General features: G+C 44.4%; 2 protein-coding genes across 2 annotated transcripts; one reads left to right on the plus strand and one right to left on the minus strand.

Moving 5' to 3' along the window:
- Positions 1-9,791: 9,791 nt before the first annotated feature.
- LOC131263105 (eukaryotic translation initiation factor 4E-binding protein) lies at positions 9,792-17,210 on the plus strand. The gene is made up of 2 exons (XM_058265257.1): positions 9,792-10,347; positions 15,067-17,210. The coding sequence occupies exons 1-2, from the start codon at positions 10,200-10,202 to the stop codon at positions 15,303-15,305; spliced, it is 387 nt and encodes a 128-aa protein (XP_058121240.1). The 5' UTR covers positions 9,792-10,199; the 3' UTR covers positions 15,306-17,210.
- LOC131263104 (piggyBac transposable element-derived protein 4-like) lies at positions 17,208-19,014 on the minus strand. Its single transcript, XM_058265256.1, has one exon. The coding sequence runs from the start codon at positions 18,988-18,990 to the stop codon at positions 17,404-17,406; it is 1,587 nt and encodes a 528-aa protein (XP_058121239.1). The 5' UTR covers positions 18,991-19,014; the 3' UTR covers positions 17,208-17,403.
- Between the last annotated feature and the right edge of the window lie 256 nt (positions 19,015-19,270).

The raw sequence follows: 19,270 nt of genomic DNA on the forward strand, positions 1-19,270 counted from the left end.
CACGAGGGAAAAAAAACAGAAAGAAAACGGAAATGTGTAAACAACGGATCAACAATACGATAAACCGGATTGCTGTCGAGTTTGGGGACCAAAACAAAGATCCAACGTAGATACGATGCGCGGGGTTGACAAATGGCGATAACATATTAGACGATCGCGCGATGGTGGCAACGATTGAGTAGGATTGCATCATCCGGTGGTCTAACGGAGGTTTTCTTTTCTTCTGAAAATCGTACGAAAATGCGCACTATCCCAGGAAGAGCACTCTCCCAGGAAGAAATTCGGTGACAATAGTAGGCTATAAATTGGAAACCATCTCTTGCTGTCAAAAATGGCTGCAGCACGAGTATTGGTGCAGTCGGTCACGTACAACATTTTCGAGTTGCAAAAAAGTAGAATGACCACCGTCAAAATGACAAAGACAACGACGACACGGTAAAGACGTCAGTACAACTGCTGCTGTGATCTACCCCTTCCGGAAGCCGGGCCGGGTGCTTTAATGGGATCCACATGGCGCACCGGTTTGTTAACGTTTTTCCGCGCACAAAAATAGATCCCATTTTTCCGGCTTTGCTGTTCCGTTCTGTCCGAGCTGTTTTAGTGCCGCACACGCGACTTCGCGAACCCATTCCGCACGGTATCGGGCAAACAACACGGGGTATCAGAGAGTCCAACGTACGTTCCCGTACGATCAGTAGCAGTATGGCATAATGGCTGGCTGTGGGGGATAGTACATCATCACCATCAGCGCGATCATCATCCAACGCCCTCGCGGCCTACCCGCCGTTTGACCTAATTTCGTTGTCGCATGGTGAAGAAACCGGCACCGGGTAGAATGGCGAATGGCGACGGTGCGCGTTGAGGTTAGGTGACGATTTATCTTTCAAATCCCCTCGAATAAAATTCCGTTGGCGAACGTGGCGTTCGGCACAGCACCAAGGAATGACCTCGCCCGGTGCACACCGGCCACCGACATGGGCAGAGTAAGGGAAGTAGTATCTTTTTTTAAATTTTTCCTACCATCGTCATCCAAAACAACCATTGGGCCTGCGTTGGTGGTTGTGTCGCACTCTCGAAAACCCCTGTACTGTAGATAACAGACCTCGTTCAACCGGCTTCACATACAACACACCGCCGGTCCTACCTCCGCAGAGTTCAATTTCAAGCCAGTAGCGATAATTGATAAAACCGATTTTCCTCCTAACTACCGCGCGTAGACGCATCTGTTGACGTACCGTAAACCGCCATAGCCGTAGACACGTGGTCCTTGAACGAGGAACAAAACTCTCCGCATGGTACAGCATGCGAGCAGCACATCCAGGAGGGTAGTGCGAGGTCTACTGGGTAGATTCCATTGCAAGATGATTACCTTCCGGCGTGGTAGACGACCATTTTATCACGTACGCGCCAACGAAACACTCTCGCTATCGTCTTCCGACGCTGACGCAATGGAGCGACCACCGATGTCAGCATTTCCTACCAATGAAGCTCAGTAGCTTTATGTGTCGAAGCACTTTCCTATTTACTCCGATCTGCTTAGTCCAACCGGCTCCTGTTTGTTTGCATTTAGATGGACTTCGATCAGCAGATGATTACCACAGCTCGGGAGAATACATTTGCTTGGAAAGCACATAAAACCTCCAATAGTCTGTCGTGTTTGCCAAGCACTGCCGGTTCAAGGTGAAGTCCGTGCACTTCCATGCGAAAAGGTGCTTGACATCTAACACCGTACGCAGGATGACGTGGACATCTGGGCGATCCGCCGCCACCAGGTTCCTATTTCTATTCATCATATTCCTAACCCCTTCTCGCCATGTGGTATGTTAAACAACGGGTTGCAAATTAGTTGTCGATATTTCATTCGTTTGCCCGGATGTTAAATTGATCAAAAGAAAAACATATCCGCTGATAAGTGGGTCTAGGAACACAATTTCAACATTTGAAAAAGGCGCATTTGATCGATCGAGGATCGGGTGAGGTATTTTTGCTGAACGTCGCCATTCACCACTGCATTGTGCCGGTGTCACCGGTAACTGGAGACATGGCACTTGTGCAAACATGGGCGCCAGTAGATGGGAAAGTCCGGCTACAAACGTGTACCGCCAAATGTGTACAATTTTTTCCTGTCAGTGACCGACAGTGAAGTTGTTGAACGAGTACCCACAAACGGCCAGTATTGTGACTCGGAGCAATGAATATACCTGTCGATAATTTTAAACTGAATGCATTCGAAACTTATTAAAAATGGGTACGTTTGTCTGATTCTCTTATCCAGTTCAAGGTTCTTCTCCGTTTTCCTTAGTCGCCTCGTTGACTAGAAGAACTTCAACGGAGTGAATCATCCCGTGGGTCTATCTGCTTTGAATATCCCGGATGGTGCAAAAGTTCTACAATAGGGACAGCTGTTAAAGCAGTGACTAATGCTCTATTTATCTACCTCTATAGGGCACTTCAACAAAGCAATATTTTTGCTAGTAAAGCGTCGAAACGATCGCCTAGTAGATGTTCTAGTCCACTGTACACTCATCTTAGGCAAGCTTGTGTATAAAGGTGTACCGATGTTTTGTTTCCCCTCGGGAAACCCACCGGGGATAAGAATGTCTTCAAGAATGCATATCAACATCACCTTCTTCGCCCCGCTATCGAATGACTAAAAGCTGATGCAATAACCATTCTTATTACGGTTAGGATTAATGTTTCGGCAGTTCTGGTAACTTTCCGTCGACCTGTGAGCTGGCTTGAAACTTTGGCCCAAACATGCTTCCACCTTTCATTACAAACGCGAGAGATTATCCTTATCAAGCGTTGAGTCATGCCACAACAAGGCTTCTCCTTATCCCATTTGTAACACTCCAATTCAACTGGCTAAAGTAAAAAATGAAATAAAGAGTAAACAAGAGTTCTCTTCACATTGCCTAAATGTTCACGTTGCAAACACACCGTATACTACACCATCCTACCGAGTGTGGTTGTAGTTAAGAGCACTGCTAACAACTGGCCAACACAATCACGAGGTGTGGGATGAAACATGATTTATATTTAAACGTACCAAAAGAACATCAAGAAATAGCTGCCGGTTCTTCCTCAATTAACATTTTAACTTGACGGATAAAATTAGCGAAGCGAGTGCAGTAATAGAGAAGCGATCATTAAACGAAGGGGGAAAAATAGAAGTATTTATTACTATTTATTTTTATCAATGAACAAACGATCCTTCGAAAAATAGCTACAGAATAGAGCAAAGAAGAAGGAACAAAACCTAAAATGAAGAAGCTGCATGAGAACATTACAAGTTGTGGGAATCAACAGTTCATTGTACCAGCATATTGGTTGACTTATGAGTAGGAAATGTCTACCGGGTTATTCATTGATTAAAACGGCCAAGTGCGTACATAAACATAATAATTTGCGACCGTACGTGAATGCCCTCTCACGCGGTTCTGCTTCGCCCCATGGCCATCTTTCCACGTTTATTTATACCATCGAGGATGGATGAAGTCAAACGAAACGTTTTGTTTATGTTCATCAAACCGTTGAATCAACGGCGACATGGACATGAAATGCATCTCGTGTGTAGTCCACAGCGCTTTAAAAGTGGTTTGTGTCCACCGGCTTCAGCTCCAGCAACCGTGTGCTCCTCTATGTGCCAAAAAACAGTAAATTCATTTGTCGGGGGGCTCGTCCGAACGATGGACACACTACTGAGTCTCAATCGCTCCATGCCCTTCAGGGTTGACCTTCGAAACGCCCGCTGGCACGACGCAGTATCCATGTCTGCTAACGAATAGTTCCAGCGCCGTTTCCATAAAGCCCTTTTAGGAAGCGACGAAGAGTTACCGCTGATAATGGCGGACAAAACCGTGTGGCTGTAACCGGTTTTCGGGTCCACGAAAACCGCCGGATGAGCGAATTCACGACGGCGACCACTTTTGGGGTGGGTTGGGGATGCGATAAATGGACCGTGGACCCTGTTGTCAGCTATCTTGGATAGCTACGTCGAACATTAACACACACCCTTTTTCATACGAAATGGAGGGGAGGGGAGGGATCGAGACGAGCCCAGTGCCCTTGACTGCTGAGCGAAATTAATAGGCCAATTATGTAAAGAACGCGAGACGGTTGTGAGACTTTTGAAACGAGGCCCAGGCCTCCAAAAAGATGACACGATCGAAACAAAACGGAAGGCACCCTGAAGATGGTACATTAAGATTTATGAAAAGTTAGGAAAAAGGTTTCAAAAAAGTTGAACAAAACATACCATAAGCCTATGGGTGTACTTGAGTTGAAAAACCTTACAAGACAACAACCCGTTGGTATCAAATCTGTTGATAATAATTTTTACATCGTAATATGATGACGAAAGTGTAGTAAAAAAAGGAAAATAAATGATTACGACCAAACATCGCGAAAAATGTCAACCGAATGTGTTGTCTCACTTCAATCACAGATAATCGCGTCAGCGGACTCCGAGCTGTTTACTCCGGTCCGGTGTTGTTTACAGGACCATTCGTGGCGTCAGGCGGGTGTGATGGACGGGGCATTATTTCGGTGATCGAGTGCTCGAGTGCCAAAAAACAAACCTAGTGACGCCATCGAGTGGATTGCCCTGCTTTAAATCGCACACCAACAAAATGATACAACCGTTTCGAGTCCTAGATAGAACTAACACGAGAGGTGTAACACATGTGTGATCGTTGAAGGAATTAATAAAAGTTTGTAAGCGTGATGTGGACACACTGTAACACACAAAGTAAAAAACATCCTTAAGACACGTGCCCGAAAACCACAACGCAGTTACAGATTTTGCCTGCGCTAACGCAATACGAATTACGCATAGTAAGATAAATAAAACCAATCCACAGAGCGAAATTATTTACAAACAATCTTGCCACCCTCGCATCAGCCAAAAGTATTGCGTATGCATTGAGTAAGGGTATATCCAAGGGTAACACATGTAACATTTATTGTTTTTGATTTCATATGATCGCCATATTAGTTGTATGGTTAAGGTACGCCCGGTTTTCGGAAGATTACATTTTCTCTTTATTCATTCCATTTTTCAAGTGAACCTTAAGCATCATGACATTGCTCTTCTCGCAATCAGACGAAGATTTCAGATACGAAGCAGAATGCGAATGGCAAGTGGAATGGTAGGATTAAACCCATAATCTTGCACAATGATTGTCCTTAATTACGGATGAAATATTGCCCGGTGAGTAATCCATCCTCCCGCAATCTGCCCGAATCTAATCGACACGGTAATACCACGGAATTGTAGTGTACAAGACTTTGTGTACTGTAAATACAGAGCTCTTTCGTGCAGAAACTGACTGAAACCCAGCTGTTCTTTACGCACATTTTGACTCCAAAAACATATTTTAATACAATCATTGAAAGGGTGAGGAGTATTAAAGAGTTAAAAATAAAACTGAGAAATACTGCTCCAGCCTTCTTCTACTACCGTCTACCGATGGCTGATATCATCCCTAACAAATACCGGTTCCGTCTTTGTTTCAACCTAGTTCCACCTCCCAAAAGTGTGGACGCCCCTCAGCTTTTCCCCCTATCAGCCATCTGTACCAGCGTTTCCTATCACTCGATAAGCTATCTCGCGGGTGTGCTGTTAACAACTTTTTGTTGTTTGTGTTCTTTGGCGAACCAGAAACAAAAAGACAGCGTGGAAGATTTTAATTTTTCCCACCGCCTCAAACCGGTGCGAAGCGGTTCATCGGCAAGACGTCGGAGATTAGGACACTACACTTTTGCAACACCGTCCCGCGGGGTCCAGGTTACCGCGCGTCGTAGTACGGCAAAAGTGTTGTCGGTAGTACATACAGCTGCTGATAGTAGCACTAGAGCAGCGGATTCCTGCTGCAATCAGCAGCCAAAGACGACCTCTTCTTCGTGGTCTCCTCCCGTGCTCCTATCTGCGTCTTCTGCTGCAGATAGACAGCAGGTCGTGCGTCAGTCCGGGCAACATCGAACGTCAAAACCGGACCGAACTGATGGGTCGAAAAATCGCACGAATTCCTCCCTCAGATCTGGCACAGTCGCATGGCGGGCTGGGTTTATCTGAGCGAGTAAGGCGCAATTACAAATATGGCCAGTGCCACATGGGTGAGCATTTTGCATATTTACTGCTGGCCTTGGTTGATACACGCGGTTAGACTGCGGTCGGTACTGGCAGAGCAGATAATCTGCATGGGTTTGTTTTCTCCCAAGGAACCAGTTGAAAGACCAATAGAGCAGGTTTTGAAGGCTTTTAACTCTTAAGGAATTATTCTTAAGTCGTTCGCAATCCCCTGATATTACTTTTTCATGGCGATCATCTCACATTTTCAGCCCAACCAATCCACCAATCATTGGATCGAGCTGTTGGGGTAGGCACTGCAGCGGATTGAGAGTTCCTCCTTCCCCCAGGTCCAGCACCATATTGCGCCTTGGACCACATGTGTTCCAATCGCGAGTAAAAAGTATACTTCTATTTTTTTGTTTTTTGTTTTTTCATTGCGCCACAATTAATGGATCAACAGATTCTGGCCGGGTTTATTCCATTCTGCAATTTCATGCGGAAATATTTCGTACTCGTTCCCTCAACTTTTCGCTTTTTAATCGGCAAAGCCATCGGAACTTATGATTCTGCAGGGCGGGTTCGGGGTGGAGGGGAGACTGGTCTGAGAAGTTGGACACGCGATTTACATTTCAGTCGGGCGAGGCATTTTTCTCTGGTTTTGTTGTTTTCACCGTCCGCCGTCAGCAAAAGCCTGTCGAAGACATTAGAAACCGGTTCGTGGCTGGTGTTTGTAAACATCGCACGAAGCAGCAAAAGCAACAGGTTCAGGCCTTGCCAATCGGGAGTTGGGGTGGGCCAGAGGATCACCTGAACCCGAACTCCCGAGAACGCCACTTCTTGATCCTGGTAGCTGTAATTTTTGTGTTTTCGTATGATAAACTTTATTTTATTTAGTTTAATTTTTTTCCATTGAACGCATGTGTTGTTCCACGAAAAGGGCCATCGAAGATCGTGGTTGGGAAGGAAATAAAAATCTTTTTAAAAAAGGTATAGCGTTCGAGCTGAACCTCTCTGTGTGGGGAATAAATCATCAAGAAGGAAGGGAAAAAAGTGGGAATGGCAAAACGCATTTGAATCCAAGGCACACATTTGGACAAAAACACTGAGGTAGCTCAGAGGGTAAAAAAGGAAAAAATACCATCATAAACATAATCCGCTTGCTTTCATCTTCTTCAGGCACAATGGTGTGTGTTACAAGATCCGTCCGTTCGCTCGTGTGATGATGTTTTCTACCTCTGGAATCTACCTAAAGATCCCTAGAGAGATGCATTTCAGACGAGTTGTTGTTGAATTGAGTCATATTTCTATGATTAATCAACTTTTTTTTATCTAGAACCCTCAAGAACAGTCAACTGTTTTGATTGTAATGCCTTCGTACGAATCCATCTGTTGGAAATTCCTTGTTGCATGTAGGATTCCAAAATGCTGTACAAATAATGACGAACGTTGGATGTAGGCCGGCAGCATCTGGAAGGTTCTTCCCGAAAACACATGTGTTCACTACGTGGATAAGAGAAGATAACCCTTGGTCGTGTTTTTGTCTTGCAATTCGCCATTACCCAAAACGGTCGCATCCCGGTGCAAAAATCACATTACGGGAGAACATTTTTAACAACACGAAACCGGTTACAGGTTGACGACGTGAACCGTCAACATCCTGATGACACCACGGGATGATGTAGATGAAGTTGCCTTACGCACACTAATAACGTAAAATGGTTTTGGGATATACGCACACACAACTTTCCACATCCTTTTTGTTGTAGTTGATGTCCTGCGTGTGGATGATTCCCTACGAACACGTTAATCTTTCACAATTGTTCCCTCCCTCAATTGCCATTTCTTTAGCCCTCAAATATTTTATTTAAACAGTACTAGCCATTCCGGATAGAAATAAATAGAAACCAAAATTCCTTATGTTGGATATCTATTTCCAAAAACTCAAAACGCTCTACGGCGTAGCAGCTTTGCTTTCAATTTCTTTCGGCCGCCGCGAGGTTTGGTTTCGTGTTCAAAAGTTGGACGGAAACCAGCGCGCGCACACAGCGAGATGAGACCCCTCCTAGCGCCAGTGTGTTTGTGAGCTCACCCCAATCTGTTTACATACTTCACAGGGGTGGAATGAAGGTCCCCGAGAGGGAAGAAAGTGTTTTGAGAAATACTGCGTCGTAGCAAAACATTCTTTGACTCTACGAGGGGCCGGTCAAGTGGAAAGTTAGGAGGTGGCTGGATGTAGCGGTCCGAATGTTGTGTTCCACGTTGTGTGTGTCGCGGGTGGAGGCACGTTTCGATGCCGGTACTAATGATTTGCGTACGGAAGTCACGATCGTGCCTAGGCCGGCATGAACGATAGGAATAAAAGAGGATCGAAATCGAACGTGCCTAATGTCGGCATGGAGGAAGATTGGAAAAATTTGATCCATTCGAGCTGGATGCTGGAACTTTTCCCTTTTGCAGGCCGCCATGCGGCCATGTGGTTTACAAAAAAACCCGCCGTGCCGCCATCATCACTCTGGTTTATTCTTATCGCAACACCAAACTCGCCAGCACGATGGACAAACGCGAATGGTTCTTGTTTTTACACATACGCCGCGTGTGTCTAATGCCTATCAATTCCGCTATTCCATGCGGAACACTTTAGAGAACTCGAACTAGCAGAGTCGCCACCTCTCGCCCCAATTGGGGCGCATTAGGTGGAGCATATGTAAGCCGGCAACAGGCTTGCCTTTTTACTCTAACGCGAAACCTACGCATTCCCGTGCCCCAGGACCCTTCCCACTTCCGACATTTCCGCAAAGGAAACATTGCCTGGTTCCTCTGTTATGTTGTAAGCAACCAACGATAGATAAGAACATACGATCTCCGGCGATCTCACAAACACTAAAGCTCGTGCTACGGGGTAAACATTCATGGGGTGAAAGAGAATCGAAGGGATGGGCACAGTGGTCCACCGCCTAGTTTATGTAGGTCCAAAAATAAAATAATAAATTAGAATTTTTGTTTTTTTCTAATATCAAAATCAATACTCTAATATCTCTCCATACCTTCTTTTAAATCAAATTCAATTGAGTAGAAAAAGTAAAAACAGTAACAAAATACGGGTAAATCAATATTATCTCGTGGATTGATACCAGCAAAACTATTTCGTAACAATATTCAAAATGAAATGTAATTCAAGATAATGAAAATGTAGTCTTAAAGCTTAGGCCTAAAGCAAGCATTTATTAAGAAATCGTTGTATGTGTAATGGCAGAATTATATCAAAAGGTATTTTTTTAAATAAATGTTGAATCACAGAAAGGTTATTGTACATTTTTCGGCGCATTGACGAAACGAAATAAGTTAATTCTTTGGTTGGTTTTCAATTTGAAAGTTGATTTGTGAGGATAAAAACTTCATGTCGGGAATATACTATCCTTCGAGTTTGATATGAAGGTTTTTCAATTTATTCAACGAACTAAATGTTGCTGGAAATAGCTCTTTAGCACTAAAGACCAGTGTGCATCATGCCACCACCCCCCCTCGGGGTGAGCAGGAAAAGCAAATGAAACCTAAAGTGGTGTGCGGCAGTCGATTGCTTTTATTTTTCTCATCCCCTATCGGGGTACGCACACCGAGGCAACCGATTGGTGTTGGTGATGTTTTGGTTTTGCTTTAAATTGCGAGTCAACGCCAAGCCGAAGTTTAGTTGTGCGCTGCGCTGGTTACGATACGGTCTTGGATTGTTCACGGCTTATTTCTCGGACGACGGAAGGAACTTACCATTACGGGCCCTCCCCACACCATCATCACCAGTTTTATCGGCAAACCATCAGTACGACGAGTGAGAAACAGTTGTTAGCCAAAGTCCTGTGAGAGAACCAGTTGGTATTATCGTAAAACGCACTGCCAGCGGAAACCGTCTAAGCGCCACCAAACCAGAAGTCCACAGGTTCTAACACACCTGCCAGCAGAGACGACCCACAAGTACAAAACGGCCCTAACGTGTTCGTGATCCGTCGAGACGACCGGAACATCTTCCCACACACAGCGTGTTTACAGTGCAATAGCCGAAGCGACTCAAGTATTTCGCCCAGCAACATTCGGTAGTTAACTTCGGAGAGAAAAAGAAGAACCGTATAGCACCATGTCGGCATCACCGATCGCACGCCAGGCTTGCGCCTCGATTACCCAGGCGATCCCCTCGAAGCGAGTACTCATCCATGACGCCTCGGAACTGCCGGATCTCTACTCGTCCACGCCCGGTGGCACCCTGTACTCGACCACCCCCGGAGGTAAGTTTCCCGGAACTAAAAAGTGAAGGTGTTGGGTAGCGGGCGGCAAACGTGGCCGAAGGGAGTGTTTTCCTTTTTCCAAATCCGGACAATCCGGAGCGGGCTAGAACGCACGTACGCACAAGTTTTCGTCCCCCGGAAAACCCAAAACCCCCAGTGCGCAAACGCGACGAATTGTGCCGGATTTCGATTCGCATTTGACGAACCCGCCAGTTTGGTGTTTTGTGATTAGTGAGAGTGTGTGCCAGAATGAGTTTCTTTTTCTTTTTCGTCGAGAATGCTACGCAAAATCCCGCACGTAGGCACACGCACTGCCGGTAAGGCCGGTGCTAGAACGTCCGGAACAGTTACTACGCAGTACTAGGATGTCAATTTTGAGGCGTGCCTCTTTGTGCCCTTTCCCGAGAGATTTGCTCTTCCATAAGGCCACGCACCGATGGGGAATACTACTTTCCATCGACAGATTACTTGTCACCGGGACAAACAGAAACACACCGGAGCATCAAACTCGACTAAGTTTGCAGAATAGAGCTCCTGAAACGAACAAGCAGCAAGATCCACAAAAAGAAGTTCTCTGGTAGAATTTTTCACTTCAAACGCCATCCAGAGATGGTGCCTTCCACCCAGATGGATGCATATGATCTTTTTGATTACAAACAATGTTGCTTCTCAAGCTAAACATCCTCCCATGGAACAAAGAAACCCTTGACAAACCACGTGTTCACCGTTCGCTTCGAGCGGTTTCATAGCGACGGCTCGATCTTGCCTGCGCCTGCTTCATATTGCTCAACAAGAATATTAATGCAGCGAGAAGGAACTCTTTATCAAGGCACATTACCATAATGAAAAAATAACTACAACCACATCATTCGCAGCAAATGCTGCGTTTGTCCGAGAGGCGGCACTGAGGCCGTCGAGCACGGTCGGTTCTATTTTTGGTACCCCGCAACGATTACTAAACTCACGCCACATGGTTTGAGTTTACTTGCAGGCAGCGGGGCGATGTCGTTTGTTCCTAATGGGAGAGATGAACCTATTCTTTTTATTAGAAGTTTGATTTTTTTAAATTTGAACCATTTTGTTTAATTTTTAAATCAAGTGGTTTCATAATCAAGCACTACATATTGATATTACAATAGCCAGGTCTACTACCTTCTAGGTTCTTGCATAGGTTTTTGTTCTTCAATTGGCTTAATATTTTGAAGTAAGGGGCCGAAACTACTTACAAACAACCCTTGGTGGTAGAAACCAAATTGAATTCGTGTTTTTAATTTCCTTAAGGGTGTTGATACAGCCCTTCGCTCCAGGCGGAAACAATGGCCGAATCGGATGGAGGCAATTCGCGACGCGAAGTGGTTATGAACTGGTCGCCAACGATGACGAGACGGTTCCGTTCCGTGTCACTTCACTTCGCCGGTGACTGTGTGTATGGTTGGAACCTTTGTGTATTTTATTCTGCTCCTCAGTTGGGGGGGAAAGATCGCGCCGCGACACTAAATGCTAATGATCTTCCCTTGGCGACACATTGCGCACACTGGGGAGGGTGGCGGAAAGGTAGGCAGTGATGATGAAGCTCGCGAATCTCCTGCGACCGTCCCCCCGCGGGCAAACATCGTGTTGAAAAGAAGCTAAAAAGAAAACGGCTGTGAAAAACCGGTTCCTCCCACCGAGCGGGGACACAACATTTTCGTGTCGAGGCAACGACTTGCGACTCTAGTTCTCGGCCTTTCGGAACCACCAGAGGTCGGATGGATGTATTAAGCAATGGTCCGACCCGAGATGCGTGAGGACATTTTGTTGAAAATGTGTAGTTGTATTTCTTTTCGTTTCTTTTTTTTTTTTTTTGAGTTCACATCCTCTCGAGAGTTCGATCGGTGCGCGTTGCTCCATCGCGGCTCTTCTCCGGGGACCAGATTGTAAATTCTTTCCAACCCATTACGGTACTGTTCACCCCGGCAGCCATATGTGTAAGCGGCAGTCTTGGGAGTTGTCCCCCCGGTTTGGCAAATACGAAAACGGAGGGACTGAAGAAGATAAAGATGTTTTTGCGGTTAGCAAGACCTACATATATTCTTCGAATTTGTTCATGGCTTGTTTGTAAAATGGATAAAGCGGCGTGAGATGACGTAGCCATTTGCCATTGCAGTTAGTATTTATAGGCCAAAAAATGTGGCTCTGGACTTGCATCAACTAATCCCAGATGTTGATCTTGATTACTTAAATGATTTAAAAAAAAGTAAGGAGTTTTTGAAACTATGGCCTGAAAAATTCGCAATATGTTAAAGCATTGGTCTTACGCAAAAGAATATCCCAAAAAAGGTTCGAAAGCTAAGGTGGTTTACCCAAAGAACTCGTTGTTCCAGTTGTGGTGACTACTTTCATTTGATCTTGATCCTTTTACCAAATCTATTTTTGGGCTGACTCGAGTTACAGAACAGGATCTATAAATTTGTTTTCGTAAGTTACTATTTCTTACGACATCCACATCCGAGAAGGAGAGCGACTTCGAGAAAGGAAAGGATTGTTCCAGTTAAATGCGATATCATCGGTCGTCTACGGTCCACACAGTGTTGGACTACTGGAACCGTTTTGCACACGTTTCTCCCGGATGCCGTATGCCTCCGATCATCCCTTATCATCCCCCACACAACCCACCGAGGAAGACGATCGCTGCTGCCAAGAGTTTGAGAACCTTTTTGTGGGCATGAGGTTGCGATTAGACGAAACGAAAAGCAACCGTCTGCTGGAAGAATAGAAAGAAGTTTGTATCGCTACTTACCGCATCCAGTAAGGGCTGGAGCCTGAAGTGCCCGCCACCATGCCACCATGTCGGCCTAATCAGCGCACGTTTCAAGGCCCTTTGCCATGCCAATATCTTATCTTGGCAAACGGCACACACATAGCGTTTCCATTCTTGATTATCGCCAATGGGTGCAGTGTCCGCCGACTGTCGATGGCCTCAATGCCGCTAGGATGGACGCTGTTTGGACGGCGTGGTGCGATGGTGTGTCGTCGCTTCCACTTCTCCGCCGCCAGAGTACATACCGCGCTTCGTTACATAATGTCCAATGACCACCAGCATGCTCTGGTGCGGAGGACTTGAGTACACACCACGAGGATAAGGTTGTAAATCGTTTGTTGGTTTAAAAATAACTATCCAAACGAAGGTGTGGAACATCGGCTCGTGGTTTAGCCGGCTATCTGTATGTTGCTGTTCGCGGTCTGGCGGAAAGAAGCATTACCTTTACCTAGTTACAGAGGGAAGACAAATCTCTTTATTCATGCTCGATTTTAAATGCTTGGTTCAATTCATTGACGCACATGAGGTACTAAATCAAATACGTGGCACGCAACACCATAACTTAACAAACTATGAAAACCCTCTTCCGCTTGGCACTCACTAGGGTCCGGTGTTCCGTTTTGGCATGCATCGGTGCGCTACGCCAGACAAACGGGCGAATGTTAAAATTAGTTCCCTCTACCGACGAAACCTTCAACGTCCAACTGATCGTCAACGTGTGCACGTCGTGATAAATTGGCTCGATTCCTGCGGCCATTCGCGCCCAAGTGGTGATTGCATTGCGTCAGAGGTGGGATAGGTCACTGAAACTTCACACTGCTGTCACAGCTGTTTTCTTTTCTTCCATCAGAAAAGATCGTGATCTTCTCGGTAGAACAATGGTTTGCAACTTGATAGCCATTTTAAATGCGATAGCATCGTTGTTTCCCTTCGTTGTGGTGGTCAATTTACGACAAGATGTCTTATGGACACCGTTGCCCATCGTGTGACCTGGTGTGTTTGATTACGGGCGGTCAATGTACAGGTCCAATTTAACCTAACAGGATAATTCGGTAACGCTCATATGGTAAATGCCTCATCGCAAACCTCGATGGCGTATGGGGACGATAACCACTGTCAAACATGACCTTAATTCGTAAACCTACAATCAGGGATGGTGGGACTTGAAAATAAATTAAATACATTTAATCAAGCTTGGTAAATTAAATACAGCAGCTGTAGTCAAGGCTTTTCTGAATTCTAATAACGCCCATTTTTTTATAGCTCTGAGAATTAGGAACCATAAAACTAAACTGATAAGCACAAGAATATTATTCGTCATTCGACATGCTTTATTTTTAAAAAAAGCTGATTCCAGCCATCTTATACTAACTAGCGTTTCTTCAGATATTATTCAGGCGCGATCGCAAAATGGTAGAGATCGTGTTTCGATATTTGCCGGCGAGCTGCTGAAGGGGAGAACGTTGGAAATAGGAGATGATGTGTAAGCGACTGATTCAAATCAAACTCTACCGGCGTTTGCTCGCCGTCTTTGCGCCCGGTGTTTTTCCATAGTCCCGCGATATAAAATTTGCGATTCAACAACAGCGCACGATCGTGCGTCGCATTTATTTTTCTAACGCTCATTCCACGGGATGTTTTCGTAGCTGCTGACGCGGGGAGAAGTGTATATTGGGGGCCTGAATGCGAGAATTGGTGTAGCACCACACCACACACACTGTCGTTTCGTAAACGATCTCCGCGGTTCTGTGAAGGTCAAACTTCGGTTTGTCGAGATGTGGACGGCGCGTGTCTAGGACGGTCTTTTTTCTTTTTAGCTAAATTAAATTTTGTAGAGCTATTCCCGCGCATGAAACGGGTTTAATAAATGGTAAAATTTTATATTAATCATTCTCGTTTTATTTCCGTTTCGTTCCCAGGTACTCGCATCGTGTACGAGCGTGCCTTCCTGATGAATCTGAAGAACTCGCCACTGGCTCGTACCCCGCCGAACAACGTCCCGCTGTCCCTGCTGCGATCCGGCGGAAGCCCGAACGGGACCAACGCGTCCAAGCCTCTGTCGACGCTGTCGGTGAGCAGCAAGCCGCAGCCACCCGCCGTCCGCAACTCGCCGCCGAAGTTCGACGAACATCAGGAACAGTTCGACATGGACCTGTAGAGAGCGAAACGCGAGCGGGCAGCAGGGGGCGGTGGCGGTGAACCTGCAGACAACATCTCTCTGTGCCACCGTGAGGAGGAAGGAATTCGGGAAGTCGGTGATGGCCCGGCTGGCGTCGAGTCGGGAGCGCGCAGAAGGAAGATATTATACTTTGTAATACTTTCTTTTCCACGTTTTTCTTGTTTAATTGTTACGTGCGCTATTACAACGCTCTGGCGGGAGCAGGATTTTTTTTAAATAATTAGCATCTCTGATAGTTATATTGTGAGCACCAGCAGGAAGTGGGACTAGTGATCCGATGACTACCGTTTTTCGACTACACTACCTACCACTACCACCACTACTACCGATGCTAACAAATGCACCCAGAGAGAGTAGGTTCGAGTAATCGTTGGATGTAGACTTTATAAGTTTATCGTTCCTTCGGTAGTAAGATTAGCGATTTTTTTTTATTATTGAGAGAGAGAAAGAAAGAGATAGCCATAAGCATAACCGAGTTTATTTTTTTAAATGTTTGGTCCGCATCACCAGTGGCAGCAGACACAGCAGCAGAGGAGCAGAAAGGAACATTTGATCAAGAACCAAAAACTATCCACGTGCGTCAATATTGAGTAGAGAACCATCCATCACCAAGAACCTAGTATGACCGTAGAATGATAAATTATGTAATCGACGCTAGGATCAATGAAGCAGGGACATTTAAGAGCAGCGTATGAGTGCGCAAGTAGGTTAGCAAGCCTTTTAACACGATCGATGTCAACCACCAACGTTTGGACTCGATTGCGCTCGAGCTCTGCGCTGCCGGCAATAATAAGTGTGTAAATTTTTGACATTTAATCTACCAGTCGGATTCATTTGATAGCAACGGCTTAGGCGTATCGTATATGCGATAAAATATCATTTAAAGGCTAAACACAAACCGAGAAGAATAGCGCAAGTGCACTCCCAAAGGGAGCCTGCATGCATCGGTTCGTATGGATAGGTTGAACTAGTTGATTTGGTAGAAACTACTGGTGATTTGTGATAACTTTGGAAGATTTCGCGTATTTGACTACAATCAAAACCACCTCTCCATCGGATGGACGGATGATGTAGGGGCGAGAAGAGGAATCTTTCATACTTTTGTAATTTGTAAGACAGCAACTCTGTTCTATTTGAATATAAGATGAAAATGAAGAAGATCGATTAAAAAATCAAGCAGAAAATGAGTTTCCCAGAATTTTTAAACCGACAAAACCGAATGATCTATAATAACACCACGAGCTTTAGCTAAACGATGCTGAGAAGCAATAGGAGCCTCGGGTATACTAAGGGAATAGCTAATATGGCTGAAGTGTTTCAATCAGTTTAATGGTGTTGTTTGGACGTACCTCGAAGAAAATCATGACGATCTGTGTAGGTGTTACCGTTTCTCGTATATCCATTTTTCCTTCTTTGACCAAGCGATTTGAATGTAACAAAAGCACCATAAGCTGTAACGATAGCACTTTATCCCGCAGAACAATGATTGCCTCAACTCACTGAATGGGTACAAACAGTAGGGGTTTTTGAAATAATTTAATTTGTTTTTCGGTGTTTTTCTACCACCGGCAGAACGGTGTACGGAACGATGATGTACCTGTTGTATATCGCGAGTTTGTTGTACGAGTAGTGGCATTTGATATATTACTCCATACGTATATCAAAAGAATTCAGTTAAGATTCCAAGGGCTGCATAAGGGCTGGAGAAATATTTAAAATATTTGAATTGGATTTATAGCTGCTGCATCTACAAAGGCATGTAAAGTCAAATAGATGTTTGTAATATCAAGAGTATTGCCGCTTCAGTTCCATGCAAAAATGGCTTTGTATGAGAATGTTACACTATGTATCGAGACGAAATATAAATAAATTTATCCACGAACGAAAAATAGTTCAGGCTTTATTCATTTGTTAAAAAATCCATGATAAACAGATCCGTTGTGGAGTTTACACATTTTACGCATTTCGTAAGATGATTCGAACTAGGAGAAGAATCTAAATTTCGTAAAAACTAGAAATGTTGATAACATTTTATTTTCAACAAAATTGTGTGTCTTGCAAAAACGTTACCAAGCAATTAATGTAATTTATTAAAACAGTCTAAACATAGGTGAGGTTGGGATTTACATTGGGTGCAATAGGTTGTAACTTTTTTTGTAACATTTCGAGCCTCCGCCCTCCCTACACGTTTTGTGTTTTGGCTGTAGCAAGAGGCACAATATCGTCTAACTTTTTGTGCTACACCTTCTTTCTTTTTCAGGTGATGTTTGTTTTTCTTTTTCTGGGTTTCAGGATGTTGAGCACTACTGATGGATGCTGAAGCGATGGATGCTGGAGGGATGGATTCAGTATTCTGGTTTGTAGCACCTTTCTGAGTCAATCCCAAAATTAATTTTTCACGAAATTTCGTTTTAGGCATTGCATGACCTGTGGTTTGTCGGTACAAGACATAAGAATTCACTACAGCCGTGTTTAGTAAAAGCTCTATGGCTACTTTTCTATACCATTTCATTGATTTTCGTGAGGGACTACTGAATGCTGCCATTTGGTCAGAACAATTTGCTGATTGTTTTGCTGAATTGTAATCGACGACAATCTTTGGTTTGGAAACTAATTTGCCTCTCGATGTTACGATTTCCATTTGTACTGAGTGTTTTGTAGACAGTAATAACATTTCTTCCCGATCGTTCCACTTCATAAAAGTTATCCCATCTTTACTCTCCTTTGCAAAAAATTCTCCACGTTTCAACTGCTTGTTGACCACATCTTTTGGGTTATCGGTGTGGTTGCTTCTCACGGTCCCAATCAAATGGGTATGATGTACAATCAATTGTTTTGCTAAATTTAGATTGGTAAACCAATGGTCCGTGTACAGAGCATGTCCTTTAAATAAAATTCTTTCACATAACTTCATCGCTATACTTGTTGGTGTGCTGTCCACAGCTGGATGGTAGGTTTTGCCGCAGTAGACTGAAACGCTGTATGTGTACCCAAGACCGCAGCTCAGTTTGAAAATTTTGGTCCCGTACTGTTCTTGCTTTTGTTTCATGTAGTTTCGGAATACGACGCGTCCCCGAAGTGGAATGATTGACTGACCAATGCAGAGTACTTCTGGAGGATGGTAATATTTTTTGAAATTTTCGTTCAATCCATTTACAATTGGATTGATTTTATACAAACAATCGCTTGTATCTGCGGTTTCGTTGTTACTGAAATGAAGCATCGTCAACAGAATCTCGAACCTGTTCCTGCTCATCACCGTGGATGGGAATGGAATTTGATAGAGCACATTTGTGGACCAGTACGATTCAATGGATGGGTATTTCACCAAACCCATCCAGATGAGCAGCCCAAAAAACTTTCGTATTTCTTCTTTATTCGTAGGAACCCAACGTTTCTCACGGGCTGACGGGTTTGGTTGCTCTTTTTGCGCAGCGTACAAGTTTGTTTCGTCACTTATTTGCTGCACCATTTCGTCCGTGACCAGGAGGGCGTAAAAGTCTTCGACATTTTCACAATGCTGCAGGTAAACGTTGTTGACATCGGCTCCACTTTGACCCGTAAAATCGATTATTTTCGGTTGATTTCCGCATGGCTCAAACCACTCGGGTTTCTCATCCAAACTATCTTCTGCAAAACTATCAGCAGATTCTGCTTGTTCCATGTTTAGCGTGGCAGTTGTAAACTGAACCGGCTTATGATATTTTGGAAAATGGCATTATAAACCAAGGCTAGGCATGGTTGAGTCATATAGAGCGATTTGAAAGGTAAACATAGCGCCATCTTGGAATTCGTTAAAACCAAAATCATCATTCGTGAACAACGTTTGAAATCAATTCATTTACAGTAAAATAGGTGAACCACGATATTGACCATATGATTATTCAAACCAAATTTAACAAAACTCTTATCAAATTTTAAATTTTTGAATGAAACCTAAGTAA

The sequence above is a fragment of the Anopheles coustani genome, chromosome 2 (genome assembly GCF_943734705.1).
Source record: "Anopheles coustani chromosome 2, idAnoCousDA_361_x.2, whole genome shotgun sequence".
In the NCBI taxonomy this organism is placed as follows: Eukaryota; Metazoa; Arthropoda; class Insecta; order Diptera; family Culicidae; genus Anopheles; species Anopheles coustani.

What these genes read in the sequence shown, in the direction of transcription:
- LOC131263105 (XM_058265257.1), top strand. Translation starts at nt 10,200, where the DNA reads ATGTCGGCATCACCGATCGCACGCCAGGCTTGCGCCTCGATTACCCAG. An exon ending in GTACTCGACCACCCCCGGAG is followed by an intron (nt 10,348 to 15,066) that starts GTAAGTTTCCCG and finishes TTTCGTTCCCAG; the next exon opens with GTACTCGCATCGTGTACGAG.
- LOC131263104 (XM_058265256.1), bottom strand. Translation starts at nt 18,990, where the DNA reads ATGGAACAAGCAGAATCTGCTGATAGTTTTGCAGAAGATAGTTTGGAT.